General features: G+C 36.6%; 1 protein-coding gene across 1 annotated transcript; it reads right to left on the reverse strand.

The window, feature by feature from the left end:
* Positions 1 to 8,153: 8,153 nt before the first annotated feature.
* Positions 8,154 to 8,852, reverse strand: LOC138902135 (uncharacterized). The gene has a single exon (XM_070189954.1). The coding sequence runs from the start codon at positions 8,850 to 8,852 to the stop codon at positions 8,154 to 8,156; it is 699 nt and encodes a 232-aa protein (XP_070046055.1).
* Positions 8,853 to 13,741: the final 4,889 nt, after the last annotated feature.

Here is a 13,741-nt window from a genome sequence, read left to right on the forward strand (position 1 = left end):
GCTCGTATTTTTTCCTTCAAATTTCATGTTGATCACACATGTATTTCAATAACGTATGTGCCATTTAAAGAAGTTTGTTCTAATTATATTGGGAAACTGTGCTTAGAAACTAGTATATTAAAATACTTGTGTGAGGTATTACACAAAATTTGAAGGGACAAAAATGCAAGTTCAAAATGTTTTACTTGTTTAAGTGAAATCGTAATCTTACATAATAATTTTTTATAATTTATGTAATAAAAAAACATAGTTTCTTAATTTAACCAAACTTTATATAAGCTCAAAGAAGAAATGCGGAAAATAATCGAATACCAAGAGGCCTTTGTGGTACCAAAATATCTCAAGATTAGGTGTTTCTACTTAGTCAACTGATATTGAAGTCCTAAAATGTCTCGCCACAGAAGGTTATCACTGAAATATTGGTTGCTATTACAATGACGACATATAGCACAACATTTGGTGGTGACGTTTGAAGTCGCCACTAATTCAGTCACCAAAAACTTTATTTCATCTTGTTCTCTAACAGTAATAATCATGAAAGTGAGTAGATTTCTTTAAAGTATTACTTTTCTCATAATAAAATATTTGGCTAATCCAAATTATTTTAATTTTAAATTTTTTTACATATAATATTTGTAAATGTTTTCCGCTAAGGCTTGGATGTGAATGTGCGCTCGCTCCTATTGCACTATCATTAATTTTTTTTATTATCTTTTGTGGTGACCATGATCATCACAAATAGCATTAAAATGCACCACAAAATAAATTTTAGGCATTGTGGGAAAGGTCGCCATTAATGTTGTCGACAAAAACATTATTTCATGTAGTGCTCTATCTAACAGTAAATACTATAATGGACGACATTGCGGAAGCTTTAGTGGCGACAAAAGGTTATCAGTGAAATGTAGCGTTACTACAATTGGCGACATACATAACCTTTAGTGGTGACTACAGAAGTCGCGCAAAAGGTTTTCAGTAAAATGTAGGCTGCTAATACAATTGGCGACAATAGGACCTTTAGTCGCGATTGTAGTAGGCACAAACAGTTGTCAGTGAAATTTAGGTCCCTACTACAATTGTCGAAACACGGCACTCTTTTTGGGTCGATTGTAGAAGTCGCTACGAAAGTCACTGAAATATTGGTTGGCAACATATGGTATAACAATTGGGGGCGACTATATGTCACGATCCAAAATTCGCATATCGTGATAGCGCTTATCTCAAAACTAGGCAAGCCGACAACCTCAATAAACCACAATTTCTTTTAAATTTAAAAACATAATATTTAAATTCAATATAAAAATCTCACAAATATATATATATAAATACCTTCCCAAAACCTGGCATCACTGAGTACATGAGCATAAAAATAATAACAAAGTCTGACTGATACAAACACTGTCTGGAAATGTAGAACAGTACAAATAACTGAAAGGAAAGAGAGTCAAGGTCTGAGGACGCCAACCAACTACCTCGATAGTCTCCAACAGATAAAACTCTGAAATCTAGCAGTCGTCGTATCCAGAAGTACCTGGATCTGCACACAAAGTGCAGAGTGTAGTATGAGTACAACCAACCGCATGTACTCAATAAGTAACAAAGACTAACCTTTGGGATGAAAGTAGTGAGGAGCTCCAAAGGTAAAGTCCAATAAGGAAATAACAATACAGAAATGTAGGCATGCTTTCAAGTTCAACAGTTAAACTCAATACAAGAAAAATAGATCAAATCTGAATGATATGAGGAATATAACATCTCTATGTCTACATGCCAATGTACATGCCATAGGTGATACAACATAATGAAAATCTCACGTACTCACACTCTCAGAGTACTCAACCACTCAGTACCGTACGACAAATCCAGTCCAGGGAAGATCCATCCCTCATATAAGTAAATAAATAAGGCAACTACGTGCCATGGGAAGTCCATTCCAAATATAAACATCAACTGCGCTCACTATGGGGGTTGCAGACTCCAGAGGGGCTCCTTCAACCCAAGCACTATATAAAGCCAATATGGTCTAATGCGGCGTGCAGTCCGATCCCATAATAATAAAGCCTATGAGGCCTGCTGCGACGTGCAGCCCCGATCCATATAATAACATATATAAAGCCAATATGTCATGTTGTGACATGCAGTCCGATCCCATAAATATTCTCACAATTAGGCCCTCGGTCTAACTCAGCCATCAATCTCTCCAGTCTCTTAGGCTCAAAATATATTGAAAATCAGCCCAAAATGATAATATGATATATATATATATATATATATATATATATATATATATATATATATATAATAGAAACAGAGACTGAGATATGATATGAAATGAATGAACATGATTGAGTATGAAGTTATAATTTAAAATAATTAATTCAACAACAACACGACCCTGTGGGTCCCAAAATATCGGTACATAGCCTAAACATGATCTTTAATACGAGCCCTGGCTCAATTTCTCTAACACGTGGGGAACATGTGAATAATGACATGATTCTTTGATTATGCAACTCTACGGAATTTATTTAAGTCACAATTTCTATGGTGCACGCCCACACGCCCGTCACCTAGCATGTGCGTCACCTCCAAACAATTTATATAACACAAAATTCAGTGATTCATACCCTTAGAACCAAGTTTAGAAGTGTTACTTACCTCAAACCGTAAAAGTCCTTTATTCCAATATGCCTTTGCCTCGCAAATTGGCCTCTGAATGGCTCGAATCTAGTCACAATTAATTTGATACAATCAACACAAATTATAGAAATTAATTCCATATAAAAATACTAAATTTCCAACAAAATCTAAAATTCAACTCAAAAATCGTCAACGGGGCCCATGTATTGGAACCCGACAAAAATTATAAAATATGAACGCTCATTCAACCACGAGTCCAACCATACCAAATTTACCAGATTCTAACATCAACTCGACCTCCGAATCTTAAATTCTTATTTTGAAATCCCTAGGCCCAAATCCTCAAATTACACCTGAAAAATACGTAATCTAGTAGAAATAATCATTGATAATTCAATATTATTAACTAACAATGATCACAAGTGACTTACCTCAAGGTTTCCTGTGAAATGCCTCTGAAAGATCGCCTCAACCCGTGTTGGAAATGTTCAAAAATGCCAAAATCCTACAACCCCTCTGATTTTATTTTGTCCAAGGCTTTTCGCATCTGCGACTCACTTAGCAGCATATGCGGTCACGCAGATGCGAGGGCTTCAACGCTTCACGACTTAGGGCACTTCTGCGGACTCGCTTCTACAACGAGGCTGCACCTTCCCCTTTTCCGCTTACGCGATGGATGTGTCGCTTCTGCGGACTTGCTTCTGTGAGGTCTCGTCCGCTTCTGCGGACCACATGCTTCTGCAATTCCAAGCTTGTTTCTGCGAGTTTGCACTAGTGAGAAAACGTCTGTAGGTGCGATTGCACCAGAAGGCCAAATTTTCAGATTTTCCTAAGTCCAAATTTGATCCGTTATCCATCTGAAACTCACCCGAGTCCTTCCGGACCTCAACCAAATATACCAACAAGTCCTAAAACATCATACGAACTTTATCGAGGCCTCAAATTACATCAAACAACACTGAAAACACAAATCATACCCCAATTCAAGCTTAATGAAACTAAAAAATTCTAACTTCTATATTCGATGTCGCAACCTATCAAATCAAGTCCGATTAACCTCAAATTTTGCACACAAGTCATAAATGATATAGCAGACCTATAAAAATTTTCAGAAGTGGATTCCGACCCCGATATCAAAAAGTCAACCCCCCTGTCAAACTTCCAAACTTTCAATTTTCTATTTTTTCCATTTCAAAGCCTAGTTTAACTACAGACTTCCAAATAATTATCTGGATACACTCCTAAGTCCAAAATCACCATACAGAGCTATTGGAATCATCAAATCTCTATTCCGGGGTCCTTTACATATATGTCAATATTCGGTCAACTATTTCAACTTCAGCTTTCATCCTTGAGACTAAGTGTCTCAATTTATTCCGAAACCTCACCGGACCCAAACCAATTATCCCAGCAAATCACGTAACAACTGTAAAGCACAAATTGAGTAGTAAATAGGGGAACTGGGAGGTACTACTCAAAATGACAGGTCGGCTCATTACATTCTCCCCCTCTTAAACAATCGTCCGTCTTCGAACGGGTTTAGAGTCATACCTGGAGTCTCAAATAGGTGTGGATATTTGCTCCGCATCTCCCCGCTCAATCTCCCAGGTAGCTTCTCCGACTGACTAGCCTCTCCACTGCACTTTCACTAAAGTTATGTTCTTTGACTTCAACTTTTGAACATACCAATCCAAAATGGCCACCAGCTCCACATCATAAGTCAATTTACCATCCAACTACACTGTACTAAAATCTAAAATATGAGACGGATCTCCCACATACTTTCGGAGCATAGATACATGAAACAAGGGATGAACACCCGATAGACTAGGCGACAATGCAAGTTCATAAGCCACTTCTCCAATCATTTTAAATATTTTTAAAGGCCCGGTATACCGAGGATTCAACTTGCCCTTATTCTCGAATCTCATAACACCCTTCAAAGGCAAAAATCGGAGTAGTACCTTCTCTCCTACCATGTAAGCAACATCGCGAACCTTCCGGCTGGTATAATGGGGGAACGGGGATGTACTACTCAAAATGATAGACCGGATCGTTACATTCTCCCCATGTTAAATAATCGTTCGTACTCGAACGGGTTTAGAGTCATACCTGGAGTCTCAAATAGGTGTGGATATTTGCTCCGCATCTCCCCGCTCAATCTCCCAGGTAGCTTCTTCGACTGACTAGCCTCTCCACTGCACTTTCACTAAAGTTATGTTCTTTGACCTTAACCTTTGAACCTATCGAATCTCCCACATACTTTCGGGGCATAGATACATGAAATACGGGATGAACACCTGATAGACTAGGCGACAATGCAAGTTCATAAGCCACCTCTCCAATCTTTTTAAATATTTCGAAAGGCCCGGTATACCGAGGATTCAACTTGCCTTTATTCTCGAATCTCATAACACCCTTCAAAGGCGAAACTCGTAGTAGTACCTTCTATCCTACCATGTAAGCAACATCGCGAACCTTCCAGCTGGCATAACTCTTCTATCTAGATTGTGCCGTGCAAAGTCGATCTTGGATCAATTTAACCCTTTCTAATGCATCTTGAACTAAATTAGTACCCAATAGCCTAGCCTCACCCGGCTCAAACCAACCCACCGAAGACCGACACCGTCTCCCATATAAAGCCTCATATGGAGCCATCCGAATACTCGAATTGGTAGCTGTTGTTATAGGCAAACTCTACAAGTGGCAGAACCTGATCACAAGAACCCCTAAAATCTATAACACAAGTGTGTAGCATATCTTCAAATTTCTTAATAGTGCTCTTGGACTGTCTTTCTGTCTGAGGGTGAAATGTTGTACTCAACTGAACCTGTGTGCCTAATTCTCATTGCACTCCTCTCCAAAACTGTGATGTAAACTACGTCCCCCGATCTGAAATGATGGACATTGGCACACCCTGTAGGAAGACAATCTCGCGGATATAAATCTCAGCTAATCGCTCCGAAGAATAAGTAGTACATACTAGAATAAAATGGGCGGACTTGGTCAACCGATCAACAATCACCCAAATAGCATCAAACTTCCTCAAAGTCCGTGGGAGTCCAACTACGAAGTCCATGGTAATACGCTCCCATTTCTATTCTGGCATTTCAAGTCTCTGAAGCAATCTGCCCAATCTCTGTTGCTCGTACTTCACCTGTTGACAAATTAAACATTGAGCTACAAATCCCACTATATCGTTCTTCATTATTCTCCACCAATAGTGTCATCTCAAGTAGTGATACATCTTTGCGGCACTCGGATGAATAGAGTACCACGAACGGTGGGCCTCCTCAAGAATCAACTCCCGTAGTCCATCTACATTTCGCACACAAATCCGATCGTGCATTCCTAATATCCCATCGATCTCTGATGCGGTCATATAAGAAAGACCGAGAAACCACACAAGCTAGAACCCGTCTGGCTTTGAAATATCTAATCTCACAAACTGATTGACGAAGGCCTGAACATCAACTCCAAGAAGCCTCTCACCAACAGGAATGAATGCAAGGCTACCCATACTCACCGCCTTTCTACTCAAGGCACTGGCCACCACTTTGGCCTTCCCGTGAAAGATCCTGAAGTTGTTTTTTCAATTCCTTCAACTCAGATGGTGCCATACGATACAAAGAAATAGAAATGGGCTAAGTACCCGACACCAAGTCAGTACCAAAGTCAATATCCCTGTCGGGTGGCATACCCGACAGGTCTGCAGAAAATACATCCGGAAAGTCTCGCACTACTGGTACAGAATCAATAGTAGGAGTGTCTGCATCAACATCTCTCACAAAGGCCAAATATGACAAATACCCCTTTCCAACCATCCGTTGGGCCTTCAAGTAAGAAATTACCCTATTGGGAACATAATCTAGAGAACCTCTCCACTCGACCTTCGGCAATTCCGGTATAGCCAACGTCATGGTTTTTGCGTGACAGACCAGAATAACATGACATGGAGACAACCAATCCATACCCAAGATTACATCGAAATCAACCATACTAAGCAATAAGAGATCAATTCTAGTCTGTAATCCCCCAATAGTTACCACACACAACCGATACATACGGTCCACAATAATAGTATCACCCACCGACGTAGATACACAAACATGTGAAACTAAGGACTCACAGGACATATCCAAATAACAAAAAAAATATGATGATACATACGAATATGTAGAATCAGAGCCAAATAATATAGAAGCTTCCCTGTGGCATACGGAAGCAATACCTGTGATTACTGCATCTTAAGCAACGACATATGTGTCACGACCCAAAATCCAAATAGTCATGATGACACTTAACCTCACCTGCTAGATAAGCCAAATAACAACAATCCGATTCAATTAATATTTAACTGACTCTAATACACTCCCCAAGGATTAGTAGTACAAATCATAAGCTTCTAAATTTTAGAATTTGCAAAGCTGATATGAGATAAAATATATCATCTGTTTGAAATATACATGAATAGATTAATAATTCTAAAGTTAGGAAAAGCAATTGAGTAGTACAACCGACCCCATGTACTCAGTAAGTATTTTGTCTAACCTCGTCAAAGTACTAACGTGGATTTTTAGTAAAATGATACTCACTGTTATAACCTATGCAGTATACTAACAATAGAAACAATTATAGAACATAACAGATAAGGGTACAATGAAACAACTATGTGAGGCAGAAAATGATTACTAGGAGAAATCACTATAGCAAATTCGTAATTTTCCTGGTGTGAGAAATATATTCATGATATAACATTGAATGGCACGGTGATACCTTCGTGCACTTGTCTCATTGTCACCCTATATATATATATATATATATATATATATATATATATATGAAATAAATTGGCACGACAACACCCTTTGTGCATTTATCTCTTTCTCAGCGGGCATACATATAACAATACCGACTAGGTGGGAGAAATACCAATAATAATAAAAAAAATAAAGTGAGAGGCACACAGGAAGCAACAACGAACAAAGCTATACATATAGACCACGGAAACAGGCTAGGAAAAAGGGGCATAGAAATTATGACAGCAATTAGGAAGGAAAAATATAAATTTCACTAATTAGCATGGTAGAAGGCTTAGATGCAAATATAACAAATAAGAAGAAAATTATAATATTTGCAAGTTAAACAGATAGAAGGCATGGATAACACAACAACACTTGGGGTAAAGGACGCAGAAAGAACAACGACTACAAGTCACATAGAAAATATAAGTTCACAATAACAGCTCAAAATAAAGGCATGAATGTATACACAATGAAACGATATCACAATATAATGTATGTCTATTGTCCTCGCCTGCGGGGACAATATTTCCCCACATGACCCAGCTCTCCACACTTATAGCAATCCCTATCGAAAAATGGTGGCAAGTTCAGAGGTAGACCTCGAGAACTAGAATAACTACCAGAAGAACATGGTACAGATGAACCCTGAACTGATGGTGCACGAGATGAACTCTGAGCTGAAAGTGCACTAAGAGAAGACTGGCTCGGTCAAGCACTGTATGAACCATGGCTGGCTGATGTGCCACGATGAGATGGACGGACCATCTGAGCGGGCCTATAAGATCGACCCCTGTTGTGATAGGACTGTCCCCCAGAAGGAACATCGCCGGAATTACCCAGACCACGAGACCTCTTAGCCTCCCTCTCCTCACGCTCCTGAGTATGGACTATTTCTAGCCGTCGAGCACTTTCAACCACCTCGTCGAATTTAGCACCTACTACATTTCCCACAGTCATAACAAAACGGAACTCCTGGTAAAGGTTATTAATGAACCTCCTGATCTTCTCCCTCTTAGTGGGAACCAACCAAACTACATGACGAGCTAATTCTGAAAACTGCATCTCATACTGGGTCACAGACAGGTCCTCCTGACATAAATACTCCAACTTCCTGCGCAGTTCCTCTCTGTGGGTCTGTGGAACAAACTTCTCCAGAAATAATATGGAGAACTCATGCCATGAAAGTGGTGTTTCACCAACTGGTATGCTCCTCTCATAAGACTCCCACCATCTGAAGGTTGCTCCGGTGAGCTGAAAAGTAGTAAATGAGACCCCACTGATCTCCAGAATACCCAATGTACGAAGCATCCACTGACATCTATTCAAGAAATCCTGAGCATCCTCTGACTCAGTTCCACTAAAAGTTGGAGGATGAAGTCTCCCAACAATGAACTCAAGACATGTCATCTTCTTCATATATTTGGTGGCAACGATGGAAGTCACCACTAATACGATCACCAAAAACTTTATTTCATCTTGTGCTCTAACAGTTATAAACATGAAAGTGACTAGATTATTCTTTAAAGTATTACTTTTCTCGTAAGAAAATATTTGTCTAATCCATACTATTTTATTTATATTTATTTTTACATATAAATTTTGTGAATATTTTCCGCTAAAGCTTGGATGTGAATGTGCGTCCGCTCCTGTTGCATCACTGTTAAAAAAATTATTATCTTTTACAGCGATCGTGATCATCATAAATAGTAAACAAATCCGCCACAAAATGAATTTTAGGCATATATAGTACCACTTTTGGTGACGACTACTAAGGCTGCCACAAATGAGAATGAGATGAACCATTGGTCAGAATATGTAGGTATTAACTTTTCTTTTTCTTCTCTATTTTCTTTGTAAGTCTTTTCCCTTTAATAACGATCACTTTTGTTGGATGTAACGTTCTAAGACTTGTACTAGCATAACATTCCAAGCCATTACTATGGAAATTGAAGGCAATTCCAAGTCTCACCTATTCAAACTAGTCATTGATATGTTTAAGACGGGAAAATAAAGACCTTTAGAGCCAAAAATTAGTACTGGTTATACAAATATTCAGCAGAAGTTATTGCAATAAGAGTCGACTTGTTAATTCAATAAAGATGCCATAACACAAAAAAGGCAGTTGAAAATGCCCCGCTCTCTACACTAGTTTATACCGAAAAGGGTCAAAACAGCCTCTGAACAATAGGCTTAGGTCTAAATATACCCTCCATCCACCTATTGCGCTAAAATTTTCCTCGACGTTTTCATTTCGGCTCAAGCCTACCCTTCAGACTAACAACCATTTCCACCAAAAAAAAAATATTTATTTAATAATGACGTGGCAGCTTCTCATTGGCTGAATTTAAAACACATGTTCCCATTAACAAGACCCATCCATATGTATCTATTTTCGGACTAACCCGCCCCAAACTGCAGTTACCCAACATGAAATGTCTAATATTTTATTATCAAATCCAAAACAAAACAAAAAATCAGAAAATTAAAATATAGTATCACTATTTGATCAAATACACTTGAGTTCATGCTTTGTTTCTGAGTTTACGAATTTCATTGGCATGAGCATTTGAAAAAACAACTGAGTTCTTTGGTGGAATTGAGAAAGGATGATTCTTTACTGAAGTGAAGAGTTTTAGTGCTTAAAAATTTCCTTGATCACTCTACTGATTATGATGGCCAAATTCGTGCCTTGAAATTGTCAAAAGTTGTTGAGAGAGTTTAGTTTTGAAAGTCGAGATTGTTGCTTGGAACCTGCTGATTGTTATTATTTGAAGCTAAAATCAAGTTTATTTGCTGTCTTAGTTGCTCGAAAATGCAAGGAACAAAGTTGTTCGCCATTGAAGCTAGTCAAAATTTTCAGATCTGAAATTTTAGAGGGTATTTAGTGATTTGTGGATGTTTGTTTATGTCCAAAATTTGTTGTTCTCTACAGATTTGAACTGATTTTCTTGTCAAATAAGCTAAAAGTTTTATTGCAGCCATTGACACGACTCTTCTTTCTTTGAAGAGCCCTAATTTGAAGAAAAGACACTTAGAAAAGAAAGAAGAAGAGTCCTGTGGGGGTGGGTATTCCCTTTTATCTGTTAGAGTTTTGGTTCGGGGCGGGTTATTTTGAAAATCGTAGATATTGGTAGGTCATTTCAATGGGGACAAGTGTTTTAAATTCGACAAATGAGAAGCTGCCACATCATTATAATTTTTTTTTTTTTTTTTGGGAAATTGTCGTTAGTCATAAGGTTATACTTGAGCTAAAAAGAAAACGTCAGGGGCAAATTTAGCACAATAGGTGGACGGAGGTTATATTTGACCCTAAGCCTATAGTTCGAGGGTAGTTTTGACCCTTTTTCCGTAGTTTATATCTTGCATCAAATGTAATGAATTGGAGGTTTGAGTAATTCAAAAAAGAAAAGAGAAAGGAAAAGGTCAAACCACTCTATGGCACACTCTTAAACTCAGTAAATTTTTTTTTTATATATATATATAACGCGTTGAGAATGAGATTGTTCTTATGCTTGTTTTCGTTAATCAGAGAGGAATTCTTGCCTAAGTTTTATTAATTTGGAAGATAAAAATTCATAAAGATGCTTTGCTCATATTAAAAAATTCATACTCTCAAGAGGACAACTACTTGCATTCAAGAGGTTTGTGTCAAGTTGCTAATAAAGGATAACACATCAAGTTGCTAATAAAGGATAACACATCAAGTTGGTCAATACCATTTGTAAAGCACTACATACCACTTATTCAGTGATTGTGTACAAGTTATAATTTCACATTTTGAAGCTGTTGTAATGAAACATTCACAGTAACCACCACACAATAAGTATCTGTTTAATCACTAAAATTATACAATATTAACCACAAGACAATTTGGAGTGAAATGTTTTGCTTTAATGGCCACAAATTTGCATCCTGGACTCAAGGCCAATAATCAGATATTGCAACATGCAGATATGAACGAAGTAAATGTGGAAAGCAAATATTTATTACATCCTTGGTGTTAAGAGTCCACAAGCTGATGATGAGCAGTGGCGTAACCACATACAATGAAGGGTGGTCAGTTGAAAACTCCGAATCGAAAAAGTATACTGTGTATATAAAATATTATACTGGGTATATAAATAAAAAATTATTTTTTATACATATATATTAATTCTTGAACATCCTTAGTGTAATTCGTGACTTCACCACTGATGATGAGACTACTATAATGAGGGAACTAGCTAGCTTTCATGCTTATCCAGGTTCTACAAGAGTCTGAATATGGGTTTTGATATAATATTTCTTGAAATTTCAGTGTATTGCGGCAATTATATATCTTATTCTGAAATTCGGAAAACTATAAAGATGATAAATCTGATCAAAATTTGTTCTTCCGGTTCAAGTTTTTACAATTCTGATACAAGATATGTTACTTTAATGTGAAAAGAAATAGTTTTATAGTTGCGTTATTATAGTGAATAAAGTTCAGTTACTTTAATGAGATATAAAGTAGTTTTGTGACTTTGCCGTTAAAAATGATAAAATTCAATGGCCATTTTTGAAGATGACCCTATTATTTTTAATGTATTATTCTAGATAAATGCATTTTAAATGAATAAAATAAAAACCATGAATTTTAGGAGTTGACCATCAAAAAATGATTTTTTTTCTATTTCCTTATGAGTACTTGCGGGATCATACAACCTTGTTACATGAAATGCATCAAACCGAAGCAAGCCAATCATGAGAGAAATAAATGAATTTCAAATATCTTTGGCAAATTCAAATAGGATTTTTTGTCCCTCGAGCCCAACAAATACTAGACGATTCACTTTCCCTTAATTGACTACGCTTTTCAACATGATCTTAAGTGGTATTCGTTCATTCTGTTAATTCCAAAGAAAATTAATAATTCAAGGGTATGAAGATTATTTTTTAAATTTTCGAGTGAATTCGATATCAAGTTCTTTTGCTCTTAAAATAAAACTTACAAATCTAAAAAGATTATACGAAAATGCAATAAATCACACTTTATTGTTTAAGTGTCTCAAAATACGATTTTAAATCTTAACATAAAATTACTTCTAGATATGAAGGGACACACATCACATTAAGAAAAGGTTGGGGGGCCAATTCAATTCCAGGAAGCTCACCTAGTCATTTTCATTCAAATTTAGAGTTGTCAATTACATTCTGTGGTGAAGCTTTAATGGGAAGAATTTTTTAGAGCGCTAAGACTTATTCAGTGATAGTGTATATATTTTTCCATGGTGAAGTTGTTCTAATGAAAAAAAACATAATTAATTGTTCATCATATTATGCCATATTAACTGCAAGAACAAATACTGAAATGTAATGGCCTCGTCAACAGTCAAGATTCATACAGCTGGCTCGAACTACCTTGGGACTGAAACATAGTCATTATTATAAATGTATTGAATTAAATCCTATATTGTAGAACTATCTACTATGGAGAATATTAACTTTATCTAACGGTGGTCAAGTAAGAAGCAGTTATTTATTCAACATACATTCAATTTAGAGGAAAAAGAAAAGTCTACAAGCGTATTAATTGGTGTATAGACCCTGGCAAAAACATTTTAAGTCGAAAATTCAAAGAGAGTTTGATTAGTTAGAATAACGTATTACTTGGTGTGTAGACCTTGACAAAAACATTTCAAGTCAATATTCCATTTTATTTTTGATTGGTTAGGATAAGAGTGTTACTTGGTGTATAGACCTTGACTTAAAGGTTAAAAATTATATTCATAATAATTGATGTTGATTATAATAAAAGATGTAGTTATTTGGGTTACTTTCTAATAGTTGTAATGAATTTACATATTCTAATTTTTTTTTAATAACTTAGAATGTCCTGCAGAAGTTGAGTTCGGTGATTTAGTGTTATAGAGTCGTGAGTCTTTAACATTTTCAATAACTTAGGATATGTTGTTGATATTATGGCAGATTTTGATATTATCTGGAGTGACGAATTTTTACTGCCATCTTTGGTGTTAGTCCACAAGCTAAAATGGTATAACTCTAAGCAGCAATGAACACAACAAATGTCATCTTCTTCATATATTCAGTAGCACTGAGCTAGGAAGGGATGTCAATTAAGATATCAATTAAAGCTAGGAAGGAATTGCAGAAAAAAGTGAAATGCTTTAGAAAAAAGAAGATAAAAATGAAAAATTTCATGACTTTATTAAGCTGAACATGAAAAAGAATTGTTTCTACTGTATCATTTATGATACATTTGAGATCGCACAAGCCTGTACATGAAATGTAACAAAACCAAATCAAGCTACCCT

This window comes from Nicotiana tomentosiformis, chromosome 11 (genome assembly GCF_000390325.3).
Source record: "Nicotiana tomentosiformis chromosome 11, ASM39032v3, whole genome shotgun sequence".
Lineage (NCBI taxonomy): Eukaryota > Viridiplantae > Streptophyta > Magnoliopsida > Solanales > Solanaceae > Nicotiana > Nicotiana tomentosiformis.

Bases quoted from the DNA above. Each gene is read 5' to 3' on its own strand.
- LOC138902135 (XM_070189954.1), bottom strand. From the start codon at position 8,852: ATGACATGTCTTGAGTTCATTGTTGGGAGACTTCATCCTCCAACTTTT.